The sequence below is a fragment of the Daphnia pulicaria genome, chromosome 1, assembly GCF_021234035.1.
Source record: "Daphnia pulicaria isolate SC F1-1A chromosome 1, SC_F0-13Bv2, whole genome shotgun sequence".
Taxonomy (NCBI): Eukaryota; Metazoa; Arthropoda; class Branchiopoda; order Diplostraca; family Daphniidae; genus Daphnia; species Daphnia pulicaria.
This window is the reverse complement of record NC_060913.1, coordinates 30,746,578-30,758,299: the sequence shown is the minus strand read 5'-3', so window position 1 is coordinate 30,758,299 and position 11,722 is coordinate 30,746,578. Positions and strand designations below refer to the sequence as shown.

General features: G+C 39.7%; 4 protein-coding genes across 5 annotated transcripts; 1 reads left to right on the top strand and 3 right to left on the bottom strand.

The window, feature by feature from the left end:
- Positions 1–213: 213 nt before the first annotated feature.
- On the bottom strand, positions 214–4,391 carry LOC124341021 (phenoloxidase subunit 1-like). Its single transcript, XM_046793908.1, has 17 exons — positions 4,231–4,391; positions 3,934–4,117; positions 3,639–3,809; positions 3,476–3,563; positions 3,346–3,404; positions 3,121–3,244; positions 2,873–3,023; positions 2,624–2,737; positions 2,366–2,530; positions 2,129–2,257; positions 1,953–2,049; positions 1,804–1,868; positions 1,556–1,742; positions 1,345–1,464; positions 1,203–1,254; positions 997–1,115; positions 214–862 (listed from the first exon to the last, which is right to left on the bottom strand). Exons 1-17 carry the CDS (start codon positions 4,336–4,338, stop codon positions 645–647), a joined length of 2,151 nt encoding a protein of 716 aa, XP_046649864.1. The 5' UTR covers positions 4,339–4,391; the 3' UTR covers positions 214–644.
- Positions 4,392–5,892: 1,501 nt separating this feature from the next.
- LOC124341042 lies at positions 5,893–9,328 on the bottom strand. Its single transcript, XM_046793936.1, has 9 exons — positions 8,516–9,328; positions 8,148–8,456; positions 7,810–8,080; positions 7,498–7,742; positions 7,088–7,424; positions 6,878–7,009; positions 6,629–6,810; positions 6,451–6,549; positions 5,893–6,370 (listed from the first exon to the last, which is right to left on the bottom strand). The coding sequence occupies exons 1-9, from the start codon at positions 8,963–8,965 to the stop codon at positions 6,263–6,265; spliced, it is 2,133 nt and encodes a 710-aa protein (XP_046649892.1). The 5' UTR covers positions 8,966–9,328; the 3' UTR covers positions 5,893–6,262.
- Positions 9,329–9,524: 196 nt separating this feature from the next.
- LOC124342175 (gametocyte-specific factor 1-like) lies at positions 9,525–10,334 on the top strand. 2 transcript variants are annotated; one of them, XM_046795147.1, is made up of 4 exons: positions 9,525–9,644; positions 9,713–9,803; positions 9,865–9,994; positions 10,065–10,334. In XM_046795147.1, the coding sequence occupies exons 2-4, from the start codon at positions 9,714–9,716 to the stop codon at positions 10,154–10,156; spliced, it is 312 nt and encodes a 103-aa protein (XP_046651103.1). In that variant the 5' UTR covers positions 9,525–9,644; position 9,713; the 3' UTR covers positions 10,157–10,334. The 2 variants fall into 2 exon arrangements, with proteins under 2 accessions (XP_046651103.1, XP_046651098.1); XM_046795142.1 differs by having other exon boundaries at positions 9,526–9,644; positions 9,710–9,803.
- LOC124342212 (protein Abitram-like) lies at positions 10,305–11,572 on the bottom strand. Its single transcript, XM_046795179.1, has 3 exons — positions 11,477–11,572; positions 11,194–11,265; positions 10,305–10,967 (listed from the first exon to the last, which is right to left on the bottom strand). Exon 3 carries the CDS (start codon positions 10,837–10,839, stop codon positions 10,324–10,326), a length of 516 nt encoding a protein of 171 aa, XP_046651135.1. The 5' UTR covers positions 10,840–10,967; positions 11,194–11,265; positions 11,477–11,572; the 3' UTR covers positions 10,305–10,323.
- Between the last annotated feature and the right edge of the window lie 150 nt (positions 11,573–11,722).

Below are 11,722 nucleotides of genomic sequence, written 5' to 3'. Positions count from 1 at the left end.
CGATTAAATCTTTTTAAAAAAATTATTTATCTTTCTAATTCTCTGGAGATTATAGCCTTTATTATTGCGTACGCAGCAAGGGGGCTGCTCATTGGAGAGATTCGGACTCGTGTAATTCCCGTATTTATAATTTGTGTACGTTTCTAGTTACCGGAAAAGGAAAGCGCTGCGCAATGAAGAGAATCGGGAAGGAACGGGAAGAGGGAGAAAAAAAAGGGAATGAAATGAATGTATTATGTGTAGCAATTTAGCACCAATTGTTATGTGGGTATATACACTCCATAGCCTTGAGAAAAGAGGCAGTTCTTATTAAAGAAAAGAATGCTCGACCGTATCTATAAGCTCTCGTATTGAATAGCGAAAGAAATCTGATCTTTACAAGATCAAGACTTTTCCGAGCAAAGCGAAAAGAATGTTATTACCTTGAAATTCTTTTCCATGGAATTACGGACGTCCCACAACATCCGCTTCCAGCGGTACAAATGAAATCCAAGAATCAGCCATTCTGTTGTTCGCTTTCATGCTATCAAATGCTTAAGAGATTATATTGCTAGTATATACTGCAAAAAACGAACGAGGAAAAAAAAATGCGGATATAATTATTATGTAGGAGAGTGCACACTGGTGGACATGCGAATAATAGGCTATTGGGGAAAACGGCGTATAACTCGATCTTCAAACTGAATTCGGATTTCGGTCGTCGTGATGTTGGGCGATTTTTCGACGAATTTGGCCAATGTGGTTATCGATTTATCAGGGGGGCGATCAAATGGAAAGCCCATCGGCCTCTTGTCCGGATACTTGTCGTCCAATATCCCGCAATAAGAGGCTGCGTTACGGCAGAGCTTTTTAGTGTCGTCGCCTGTGAGTGGACAGAGTCCGTTCAAAGCAATTGTGTGCGTGAGTGCAGTGCTGTGAGTGCTATAAATAGCCAAAAATAAAAGAAAAAGAAACAAGCGAGTGACGCCAATGGCACACACACTCGTCAAACCGTACCTGTGGCAGTAGTAGTCTCATTAACGCGATCCTCTTTCCAGCTGGTGGCCATAACGAAAAGCGTGAAGGGCATTCCTGGGTTAGGCACTCCCCGCGGCACCAAAAAATGATCCGGCCACCTAGAATGTTACATCAAAATATCAGTTTGCTTATTCTTTTTTTCTTCAAGTGCTAAAAAGCGTGTATATGAATTATAGTATACTAACCCGCAACCACAGAAATTGGTCCGTCTGTCGGTCGGCAAATTGGTGGGGACACCTTGATCGACAAGAATTAGACCGACATCATCAGTTTGTTATCAGCATAATTATAAGGGATGTTAATATTATTACAATACTACATTATTACCTCCTGGAGCGAGAGGGACTGCGGGAGCAGCTGTTTCCAGGTCCCTAAAAGTTCTTTCAAACGGGATCGTCACTGAAGAATCGTCAGATTTCCTCTTGACTACATTAGCTCCGGGAGTTACTGTGTCCAGCGAAATGGTCACAAATTAAAATTGTAATTTTTTTTTTTTTTTTAATGATTATAAACTTCATTTCTTTTTCTGCTCAATTACCCCTGGCAACAAATTTGTCCAGTTCAATCATTAAAAGACGTTGTTCCCTGAACGAAAAAGGACGCCCGGAATGGTCTTTAATGGGAGCCAGGAAAATGCGGAACACAATATCTTGACTCGTTTTGGTCGAATTTGTCACTTTAATTCGATAGGAGAAATCTTCGTGCTGCAAGTGCATTACCCGCGCCTGTCCAAAATAAGTAGAAATTGTGGAGAAATTTTCTACAATGAATTATGACAGCGATTACTTGGACCGGAGTCGAACTTGAAAAGTCCAGTCCTCGATCTAATTCGACGATACTTTCTTGCCAGCCTGCGAGAGTTTGATATATAGTTACATATAAATTGGGCGATTAAATTCACAACTTTTGATTCGATAATTCATTCTAAATTGCACCCGTGATAATGAGATTTTTCTGCCGAGTTGACCCTGGAGCGGGAGGCTGGTTCCGGTGTACTTCGACGCTGTTTACCGTGATGCCTTCTAGGGTCAACTGGGGAGAGAACAAGAAAAACAATTCCAAAAAAAGTGATTCCAAATGGCTAAATAATTACAATGTTTGACGAACGAACCTGCTGAGCGGTGTACGGACTCAAAGTGGCTTTGAATTGCTGGAAAAGCGAGTCAATGAACTTGTGCCATCTGTAAAATAAAGGGTCACGCATGGCTGTCACCGAATCGCCCATAACTCCCATATTTTCCTTTTTATTTTTTGAGAAAAGAAAAAACCCCGTGAAAAATGACGACGTGTAATTTACCATCGGGCGAAAAAATGACTCGCAGCATCATGGCACTTTATTTAATACTACCGAGTGGCTGCGGTCCGGATCGTGAATGTAACACATTGCAATGTGTCCAAAGTTGTGCAGATCACCGTAAAACAACTTGTCGGCAGACCATTGTGACGCTTCGATAAGTTCTCCTAAGGTGTTGGTCCCCGTTTTATCATCCAAATGAACGACTTGACCGTTCCCCTGGACAGCGTTCACGCCAAAACCCCGGAAATTTATTGCGCAATTCTGGAAAGAAATGTTGCGTATTGCGGTACACTAGTATATATATCTTACCTTGACCACTGAGCCTTTGTGTATAGCGTGAAGGATGCGGGTGCGCCATAGTTCTAGATCATCAATGTGAAATTCGATACCGAGTTCAACCCCTTCGTCGGGGATATTGATGTCCTACATTATTACAACAAAAGCAGAGAGACATGCAAATTCGTGAGCTAATGAAGTTATACTGCTGAGACATAATAATGCACGTATTATAGAGTAGGCGGGCAGCAGCCCATTGTTATATAGACAAAGTTAACGGACCTTTAGAACGAGCCCAGACGGTCGGGATGCCCAGTGAATGGCACCGTTGGCAGTCGTCAGTTTCGGAAAGTATGCTTCCAAAATGGGCTGATCCCAGTCGTGATATGACGTCACTCTGGCCAAGCCATTAGCTATTCTCTCTGCATCGTAACTGCCAAAATAAGAAACGACTGGGTTTTAACTAGGTGCAATAGAATAAGCGGCAAACTTTTTGATCCATTCCAACAACACACGAAGTTGGACTTTACCGAGCCAAAATCTGTTGGTGCATGTAATAAAAAAGCTCGCCACGACGATCTGGCGGATTGACAATATCTGCCGTCGCTTCCACCGGAAAAATCAAGTGCCAATGCCAATGATGACTGTTGATACCTTTTTAAAAAAAAAAAACAAATAGGACATCCGGTCCAATCGAATGACACTAATCAATAGAATTAAATGTATATAGTACACGACAAGACTGATTGATTTACCCAAATCTTCTCGGAAGTATGACAGCTTATTCTCCACAACTCTGTCTGTCGCTGCAAAGCTATATAATAATCCAAAAGTGTAGATTTCAATTATTTTGATTACGTATATTAATGGGTTCTATGTAGCTACTTTTTATCAATAATGATGGGTTTTGTCACGGAAGACTGCTTGAGTTGCTGCTGGACAGTCGTTTGCGCTTCACTTCTGACTCTAGTTTCTGTCGTAACATAACCCATAATATCATTATACAAGGCAATTAACAAATGAAACTCAATTCAACATTTGGTCTTACCGAAGAATTTCCCGGGAAAGATTTCCCAGATGGGTGGTGTGCGTAGGGAACGAGAGTCTTGTCGTTGAATGAGGGCAGCTGACAAGGCGAACACGAAAATGTGCTCGTTAACTTGATCACGAATGTCTGGATGGGCGGCTAAATTCAGCATATCCGCCACCGTCGGAGCATCTAACGTATAATCCAAGCAATCAAACGATCTTAGCATACATAAAACATACACACATATCTAGACGGAAATAAGGTCACAGACACGCAGCCTTTATTAAACATTTATTTAGTAGACAGAATATACTCTTAAAGATCCTAACGAGTGCGTAGGCGGCTGCTCGGTGCGCTGGATGAAAAGATGAAAATAACCTGCCACGCGGAACCGTTTTAACCAGCTCCAATTCGGGGATATTCAAGACATCAGCAGGTGGGCTGGGAGATGGCCTAGTTGACCCGGCTGGTGGAACCAAACCAGGCTCAGATGGAAACTGAATAAACAAATTTGTTTAGCTCCCCAAAATGGAATAAATGTTCAATAAATAGCTCCCCAGAATGGAGAATAAATGTTTGTTGGTTTTTTGTCAAATGCGAAAGAAATTACGACGAATTCCGGCAATTCAAAAACGATGTCCGGTTTAGGACTGAATGGTTGAGCGACCCGCTCGAAGAGATTGAGAATTTGGCGTTGGCGGAGCTGCAAATCCGACATGGTGACTTTGGAATAAGAATCAATCAACTGCGCTTGACTTGGCCCACCTTTTAAACTTGGGCGTGAATGACGCGTTGATCCAATTACACATATTCTTTTGAGTTGTCACAACTTCCCGATTCTTTCTTAGCTCAGAGGAAGAATGCGGTTAACCAAAATGGAGTTCACAAAGTTCGTTGAAGAAACAACAGAAATATTATCTATCGAACGAAAACCCAGGAATTCCACGTCTCAGCTTCCCTCTGAATAATAATATTAGACGCAACTGTCAAACAAGCCATTTAATCAATAACGGGTAGCCTGGCATGTTTCTCGATGCCAGTGCCAAAAACAAATTATTTTTAAAATCTAGAGTTGATACTAGCGACAAACAATTCCAAGAGTTGCGTCATTTCCTATAGGCAGGAGAACGCAGTTTCATAGTAAGAGCGAATAAAAATTCCGGCGAGACATAGCTTTCACGTGTTCGACATCAAACTATATAATCAGAGGAAGAACGTGGTTAACCAGAGAGCTCGTGAGTTCCTTTTATTTTCCCGTCGAACCGCATTATCGAAGCGCGATAGCAATCAGACAGTGGAAACCCGAACTCCCCATGTCTATACCATGCAGACAATAAGCCTCTCAAATGGAAACAGATGTATATAGATCCAACACCCGCGCAATCGAAAAGCCCGTCCTTGCTATAGACAGCACATTCTTTGGTCGCCGACAAGTCAATCAACTGGTTGCAACTAAATACTTCCCGAAAGTAATTTAAAAGTATATTTAGAATGTAACCACGCCCAAGGTCGGGGGGAAAACAAAAAAAACTTAATTTTGTGTTAAAGGCAAGGTCAACTTTCAACAATGTAACAATTAGAAATGAAATTGTGTGTGTAGGGTATTAATCGAAAACATTGTTATCAAACTTTGTTGGGAGAAAATAATTAGATATCGATTACAGCACGGCTCTAGCTGGCTGGTTTAGATTTACAGGCGTAGGTCTAATAAGCTTAGTGGTCCCCCCCCCCCCCCCAACCGAAGCGAAAGCCTTTTTTCAGTGGATGACGGGAGTGCTGCACCTAATACTTATGGAAATGGGTTTTCATCAGCTCTAGATAGTCGGGCGTCGTCCTATATATTTATTAAAAGGGGGCTCCAAAACATCAATAATAGAGCACGCTGCGTGCCGTGCATGACGTCAGAAGCAATAACACTGCAACCTCGACTCTCTCGTACAAGGGCATGTGGGTCACCTGAATAAAAGCTCGTCGTTCTGCTGGATATTGGCCAAGTCAATCAATGTGTGTAACCCAATATATTGTTCTTGGCTCATCTTACTTGGGTGGTATCTAGTTCTCTCACCATCTCTTGTTCCTTCGGCTCATCACAACTAATGACGAGTTTCGTCGTCGCGTCAATACATATTACATGTTTCCCACGTCGTTGCTGGAGATGAAAGGGCTTTAGGTCAGGACGAGATCTAGGCACCAACTATAAAAAAAAAGCTTTGCCATCATCAAGCATGGAAGATATTAAAGAGATATTAAAGAATGAAGATATTTTGTTTTCTTTAGTGCTTTCTTTTATCGGGATTGAAATACGATATAATTGGTGTCATAATTAAAAACAGCGATGAGGGTTGGGATTTGTACCGAATCATCTACAACAGTTACATGAGGATTAAAAGGAACTGGACACCATTTCAAGTTTGTCTTGTACTTGTCCTGAAATCTAAAAGAGTCCAACAGCTGACAAAAGAAAAAAAAAGGGGGGGGGGGGTAATTCTTGATTTAGACAATAGAAAACGATCTTTCAGGTAATTTCAGAAGAGGAAATCAATTAAACATAGATTAGCGGCTGCGGAGAGTTTCCTTGCTAAATTAAATACATATACGTATATGTCAAATTGAAACGACGAAGTATTATTTAAATTTGTAATCTAAGGCCGATTTTTAGAGGTGTTGCTATCAGCAGCAGCTATGGAAGCTGCCAACTCGGCGAATTTGGCTGTCAGATCCACGCTGTTATCGGCCACCAACGACTGCAACTGTAGTTTTTTTTTTCAAAAACAAGAGAGCAAAAGATTACAAGGGACGTACAGACAGATAATTGCAATAACGGGCTTACATCAAACGGAAGTTTCAAATCCGTGTAACGACTACTAGCTGTACTCTTGGCTGGGGAAACTAATTGATTCAGCAAACTGCTTAGCGATATCTCGTCACCCTGGAAACAAAAAAACAATTATGTAGGTTACAAGACTGATAAGACTATATTGGGGGATGTAGAAATGATAAAACTTTACGTCTCGATTCTGCCACGTCGAACCCTCCCCGCTGTGTAGACTGGAGGCCAAAGAAGGCAAAGTTCCATTTTCTCCAAAAAAGCTACTCAAACTATCCGGTATCGAAAACGGGATACTCCTAACCGACGAAGACTCATTTCCATTCTTCTCGGGTGTATTAGGCATTAAAATAGACATCCATTCTAAAAAATGAAAAGAGACATAATCATTATTTTTTTAAATACCACACAAAAGTTGAAGTTTTATTACCTTGTAAACGATTAGGAGTAGAAGGTAACGAAGAAGCAGTGGAAGCGGTAGCCCAACCACCTCCGGATCCACCCGCTTTGACAGGAGTGTGTAATAAAATAGAGGGCGGTCGGAAAAAGTCTCGGTCTAATTCTTTTGGCGATAAAAAGTAAAAGAACTTAATTAGTACGCTATTACAAAAAAAAAAAGAGAAGCGAATAAACATTTTACCAGCTGCACTTTGAACATGAGATGCTTTCTTCGGAGATAGATAGATTGGAGCAGAAGACGTTGATGGTGGCGGTGACGTTTCGTTTTGCGTCTGCTGATGCTGTTGTTGGCCATCAAGATGAACTTGCAGAACAAACGAACCCGTTCCATTACCGTTTTCTTCTGGTGGCCAAGTTATGTTGACTGTGGTGGATTGGGCCATCAGGGATGATGGATGAGGCCACGTTATAACTGGCGACGGACCGGGCATTTTGTTCAATGTTGCGGCGAGAGAACCGCGTTTCAACGAGGAACCATAACGGAGCGGACGTCGGAGCCGCTGCCTCATGCGGGAAAACTGATAAAAGATAAAGGTATAAATTATGCCGAACTAATGCAGTTTCAACGAAGAAAAAAACAAACTAGTATACCTGAATGGGAGACTCTATTGAAATGTTTTGAGTGGGACTAGCTTCACTCAAAGGTGACCTTGCCGAATTGTTTCCCCCTACCAACCCTCCCATTTCCGATGAAGACCCGTCTGATGGTTGTGAAGGGATTATTTGACGACGCGCAGCCTTCTTGACTGGGAATATTTCTCCACTCGGTTGACTCTTCATCAAAGAGCTTTTTGCAATATTAACCAATGCGGCAAGCAAAGATACGACATCTCGTCCTGATCACGTACAAATAAATGATATTTTCAAAGGAGAAAATACGAACAAACAAGTTTGTTAGTTTACCCGTCGTATGGTCAGAATCTTGTTCTGGTTTGCTACGTCGCTCCCAGGCGTAAGTAAGTTGTAGTCGACCTTCGGAACCTCCGCATATGTTGTAAACCTCCCCCACTGTCACCTGGTCAGACGTGTCAAGGATCCAGCTTTTGACTTCTAATTTCACTTCAGTTTCATCCATTTGATCTTGTCCGCTAAATGTTCTCTTACGCCCCTTTTTTGTACTGCCAATCGATACAGCCTGCTTGGTGTCTGGGGTTATTCGCATGATAAGTTCATCCTAGAATGAATAAGCTCCAATATTAAAAACAAGCTTATTAAATGAAAAGATTGTATGAGCTACGTACTTCAGCTGCAGATTCGGCTTCAAGTATTGAACGAGGTTTCCATTTTTTCGTGAGAAAACTGATGATGGATGATAAAGGCAAAGAGCTATCGGTGCTAATACGTATACGAGGGTTGTGAGCGACGGACTGAACACGAAGAAAATCGGCATTACAACAGGGTGTGAGTTCCATCACAATCCTCTCTGGAACCGAGGGCAATTTCTGAGTTTCTGTTCCAGGGGACTGAAGACGTTTTAATGCTTGGCAGACAGGTGTTTTGATTCTATAGCTTTTTCCCTTAATCTTCACAGATGTAACACCTTGCTGGACCTATAACAGATTAAAATGTTAATGGTAGATCAGGAATCACACAAACAATTAGGACATACCAGTTCATTGAGTTTTTCTCCACAGCGATCATTGAAATAACCACCCAACTTTTTCCACATTTCTCCATAGTTGATTAGTCCATAAAGTTCCTTGTGCATTCGTTTGCCTTCATCTGGGGTTGGTAGAAGATACTTTGATATCTTGTGCCATGTTCTGTAGTAGAAATGGCGCACCTGATCTTTGTTCTTGATATTTGTTGAGTTAACTAGGCTCTTTTTTCTATTTTTAGTATATAAACAATTTTGTATTGCATCGAAATCCTTGCCAAACTCATTTAGGCCTTCAAAGAAAGCTGCAATATCATCAGCAGACCACTGCTCCCAGGCCCTTCTACGCTTCTCTTCTACCTGCAGGTTTCCAGCTGGTCCACCAGAAGTGGAAGCTTCTTTCCCATTCAGAAGATCTGATGGTACAGTATCCTTTACATCCAACTGATTTTCAATTTTCATCTTTATACTCTCAGTTATAACAACCTAAAATGAAATCTACTTTCCAGCGTCACCCACAGACACTAATCACCACACACGCATTCACACAGTGTCGATTGTCCCGAGCCTAACAACTGGAGCAGTTGCTGTAATTGCTGAGCATCGCATTTGACGTAGAGTTGCATAGGAAATACTAAATTTCACTGTTGCTGAAACTTTATCACTTGTGAAAACCCACTCCCATAGAATAACTAAAACAGATTGCAATATGACGGCGATTAATGAAATTTTTCTTCAAGAACAAAAGCGGGAAAAACGATGATATTGATGATATTGGTGACAGTCGAGTTACTCGCGGATAGGCAATACAACAAACACAGAACGCCCACGTCACCGATAGATGGCAGATACATCAGCAAAATAACAATAATAAAGTTTAGAAACATAAAAATAGATTTTAATTCTAAAACATATTTTTTAAATTGTAATTTTAAATATTTTCATCTTTATCCTTCATAACAAAAAGTCATAAATGTTTTCGTCAGCAGCAAAATTAAAATTGTCAAAACAGCTTTTTTCGGGTGCTGTTTAGTTACTGTGTAGTTATTGGGTTGTTGGCAATTGTCCACACTCCACAAAGTCCACAAATCAAAAATCCTGATTCCTGATTTCATTGTTTTACGGTCACGAAAGAAAACGAGTAAAATCCTAATTATTGTTTTCGATCCAAATATTGACTTATTCGTTACATTGTATTTGATTCAGAAGAATGTCGAGTAAAATGTTCACGTGCCCGTATAATCCAGTTCACGTGATGAAAATCACAAGAGCACATCATCATATTGTCAATTGTCGAAAAGTAAATTTAAATGATTTTCACATTTTGCTTGAGGCATGATTTTTTCTTACACTCTTGACAGGCACATGCTCACAAAAAATTTATCATTTGCTCCTACAATGCCCTCCATCATTATGCTCCTGAAGATGAAGCTAAACATCTAGAAACCTGTTCTGACAGAATTGCTTTGATTGATGCGGCACATGTTGCCTGTAAGTATTCTTTAAATATTTTAAGTTTTAAATGAATTTTAAGATGTGATAATTGTGAGAAATCTTTTAGATGGAATGAAATCTGTTGTCACAGGCAACTTAACCATGCCTCCTCCTGCTCAGATTCAGTTTGATGACGATGATAATTGGGACAGTGATTGATCACTTCTTTATTGCTAAAAGAATTCCTTTTGTTTTCAGTTGGTGTTTGGTAATAATTGTGTCATAAAATAATGTGTTCCTTAAGGTGACAGATGTCTCAAAACTCTCATGAAAGACACTTGCTTTTACTAAGAATAAATAAATCAAGTTGAAGAAAATACAACATTTTATTCATCTACAACTTTGTCATATTCCTCTTTACTAACTGAATTGGACATGTTACAATTAACACCAAGCTTTTGCAACACCACAGCAATATAACCATCAGTTTCAGCTTTAGTCAAAAGTAAGTTGGGATCCCCTATTAAATGCTCATTAACCTCAACCAGTTTTCCTTTAACACCCGCTCTTACGGTGTACACAGAATCATCCTCACACTCAACAAGACAAAGAATTGAATGTTCGTCTACATACTGCCCGCCATGCTTCTTTTTCCCCGACACTTTGTTGTTTGTTCGATCCAATTTTTCGCCAACTTTAAAGTTCACTTTTTTTATGGCAACATCTTTCTTAAAAATTGCATGGCTCTTAGCTAAAGTCACTAAGCATATCTTATTTGAATGGTACAGCAAACAGGTGTCATTGTCTCCATCCCTTTGAATATATCTTCGGGTGAAATAGCGATCGATAACACTTGGATAAGTCACAGAAAGGGTGATGGATTCTTCTAGGGGTACAGCCATAGTAATTGAGCACTTGGTGTTAAAATGGTTGCAGTTTGTTAAATAGATTCCTGTTCTTTTAGTCTTCTTTGAATTTCCTCTTGCTTAATTTTTGATTTTTCTGCGTTCACGCTTCTGTTGGCTTCTCTCTAAAGGAAAAGAAAAAGTTAGTGTCGGTTGCAAAAAAAAACTGAGAAATTCAATTGTTTTGCATTTTTTAAATAAAAAATTTATGAATTCATTATGTTATCTAACACTACAGAAATGTAACATTTGGTTCAAGCTTATAGATATTGATAAGTCATGTTTCATGTGTGAATACTGCTCCGTAAGAAATAATTTTAAATATAACAAAATTGTAATCCTACGCTTTACCTCTTTCCTTAAGCAAGCAACCATCAGCGTATCTTGCTTGTTACAAAAGCCGACAAATCTTCCAACAGGATTCTAAAATAATTTAAAACAAACGCCGGTTAGTTTTTATCGTTTTGAAGACAAAATCGTGCTCATAAACCAAAACACGTATTTTCAAGTCATGCATTCAATAGGTAAAATTACCTCTTTATGACACGCCAAAAGTAACTGTATCAATTGGTTGCACTCAGGAGAGTGTAAATGAGGAGAAAGATTTGAATGCATATTTATTTATAATAATTACCTCCTATAATTTTGATACAACGTGTAAATGCAAAGAACGACAGGACAGGATGATGCAGCAGACGACTCTTGTTATGTAATGTAGTGATCGATATTCTAGGCCGATACTTAAGATCTTTTAATCTATTTTTAAAATTCTATTTCTTACTTCTTTTAAGTATGCTTCAATAAAAAATCTAATTTATGCAATTTTTTTAAACTAAAGTGTAATTTAAATCATTCACTATCCCGATTCCAAAAAGTCGAT

Coding starts and splice junctions, on each gene's coding strand:
- LOC124341021 (XM_046793908.1), bottom strand. CDS start 4,338: ATGTCGGATTTGCAGCTCCGCCAACGCCAAATTCTCAATCTCTTCGAG. Junction 4,118..4,230: donor TTGAATTGCCGGAATTCGTC/GTAATTTCTTTC, acceptor TTGTTTATTCAG/TTTCCATCTGAGCCTGGTTT. Junction 2,258..2,365: donor ATCCGGACCGCAGCCACTCG/GTAGTATTAAAT, acceptor AAAAATAAAAAG/GAAAATATGGGAGTTATGGG.
- LOC124341042 (XM_046793936.1), bottom strand. CDS start 8,965: ATGAAAATTGAAAATCAGTTGGATGTAAAGGATACTGTACCATCAGAT. Junction 8,081..8,147: donor AAGCCGAATCTGCAGCTGAA/GTACGTAGCTCA, acceptor TATTCATTCTAG/GATGAACTTATCATGCGAAT. Junction 6,371..6,450: donor ATTTGAAACTTCCGTTTGAT/GTAAGCCCGTTA, acceptor AAAAAACTACAG/TTGCAGTCGTTGGTGGCCGA.
- LOC124342175 (XM_046795147.1), top strand. CDS start 9,714: ATGTCGAGTAAAATGTTCACGTGCCCGTATAATCCAGTTCACGTGATG. Junction 9,804..9,864: donor ATATTGTCAATTGTCGAAAA/GTAAATTTAAAT, acceptor CACTCTTGACAG/GCACATGCTCACAAAAAATT. Junction 9,995..10,064: donor TGATGCGGCACATGTTGCCT/GTAAGTATTCTT, acceptor GAAATCTTTTAG/ATGGAATGAAATCTGTTGTC.
- LOC124342212 (XM_046795179.1), bottom strand. CDS start 10,839: ATGGCTGTACCCCTAGAAGAATCCATCACCCTTTCTGTGACTTATCCA.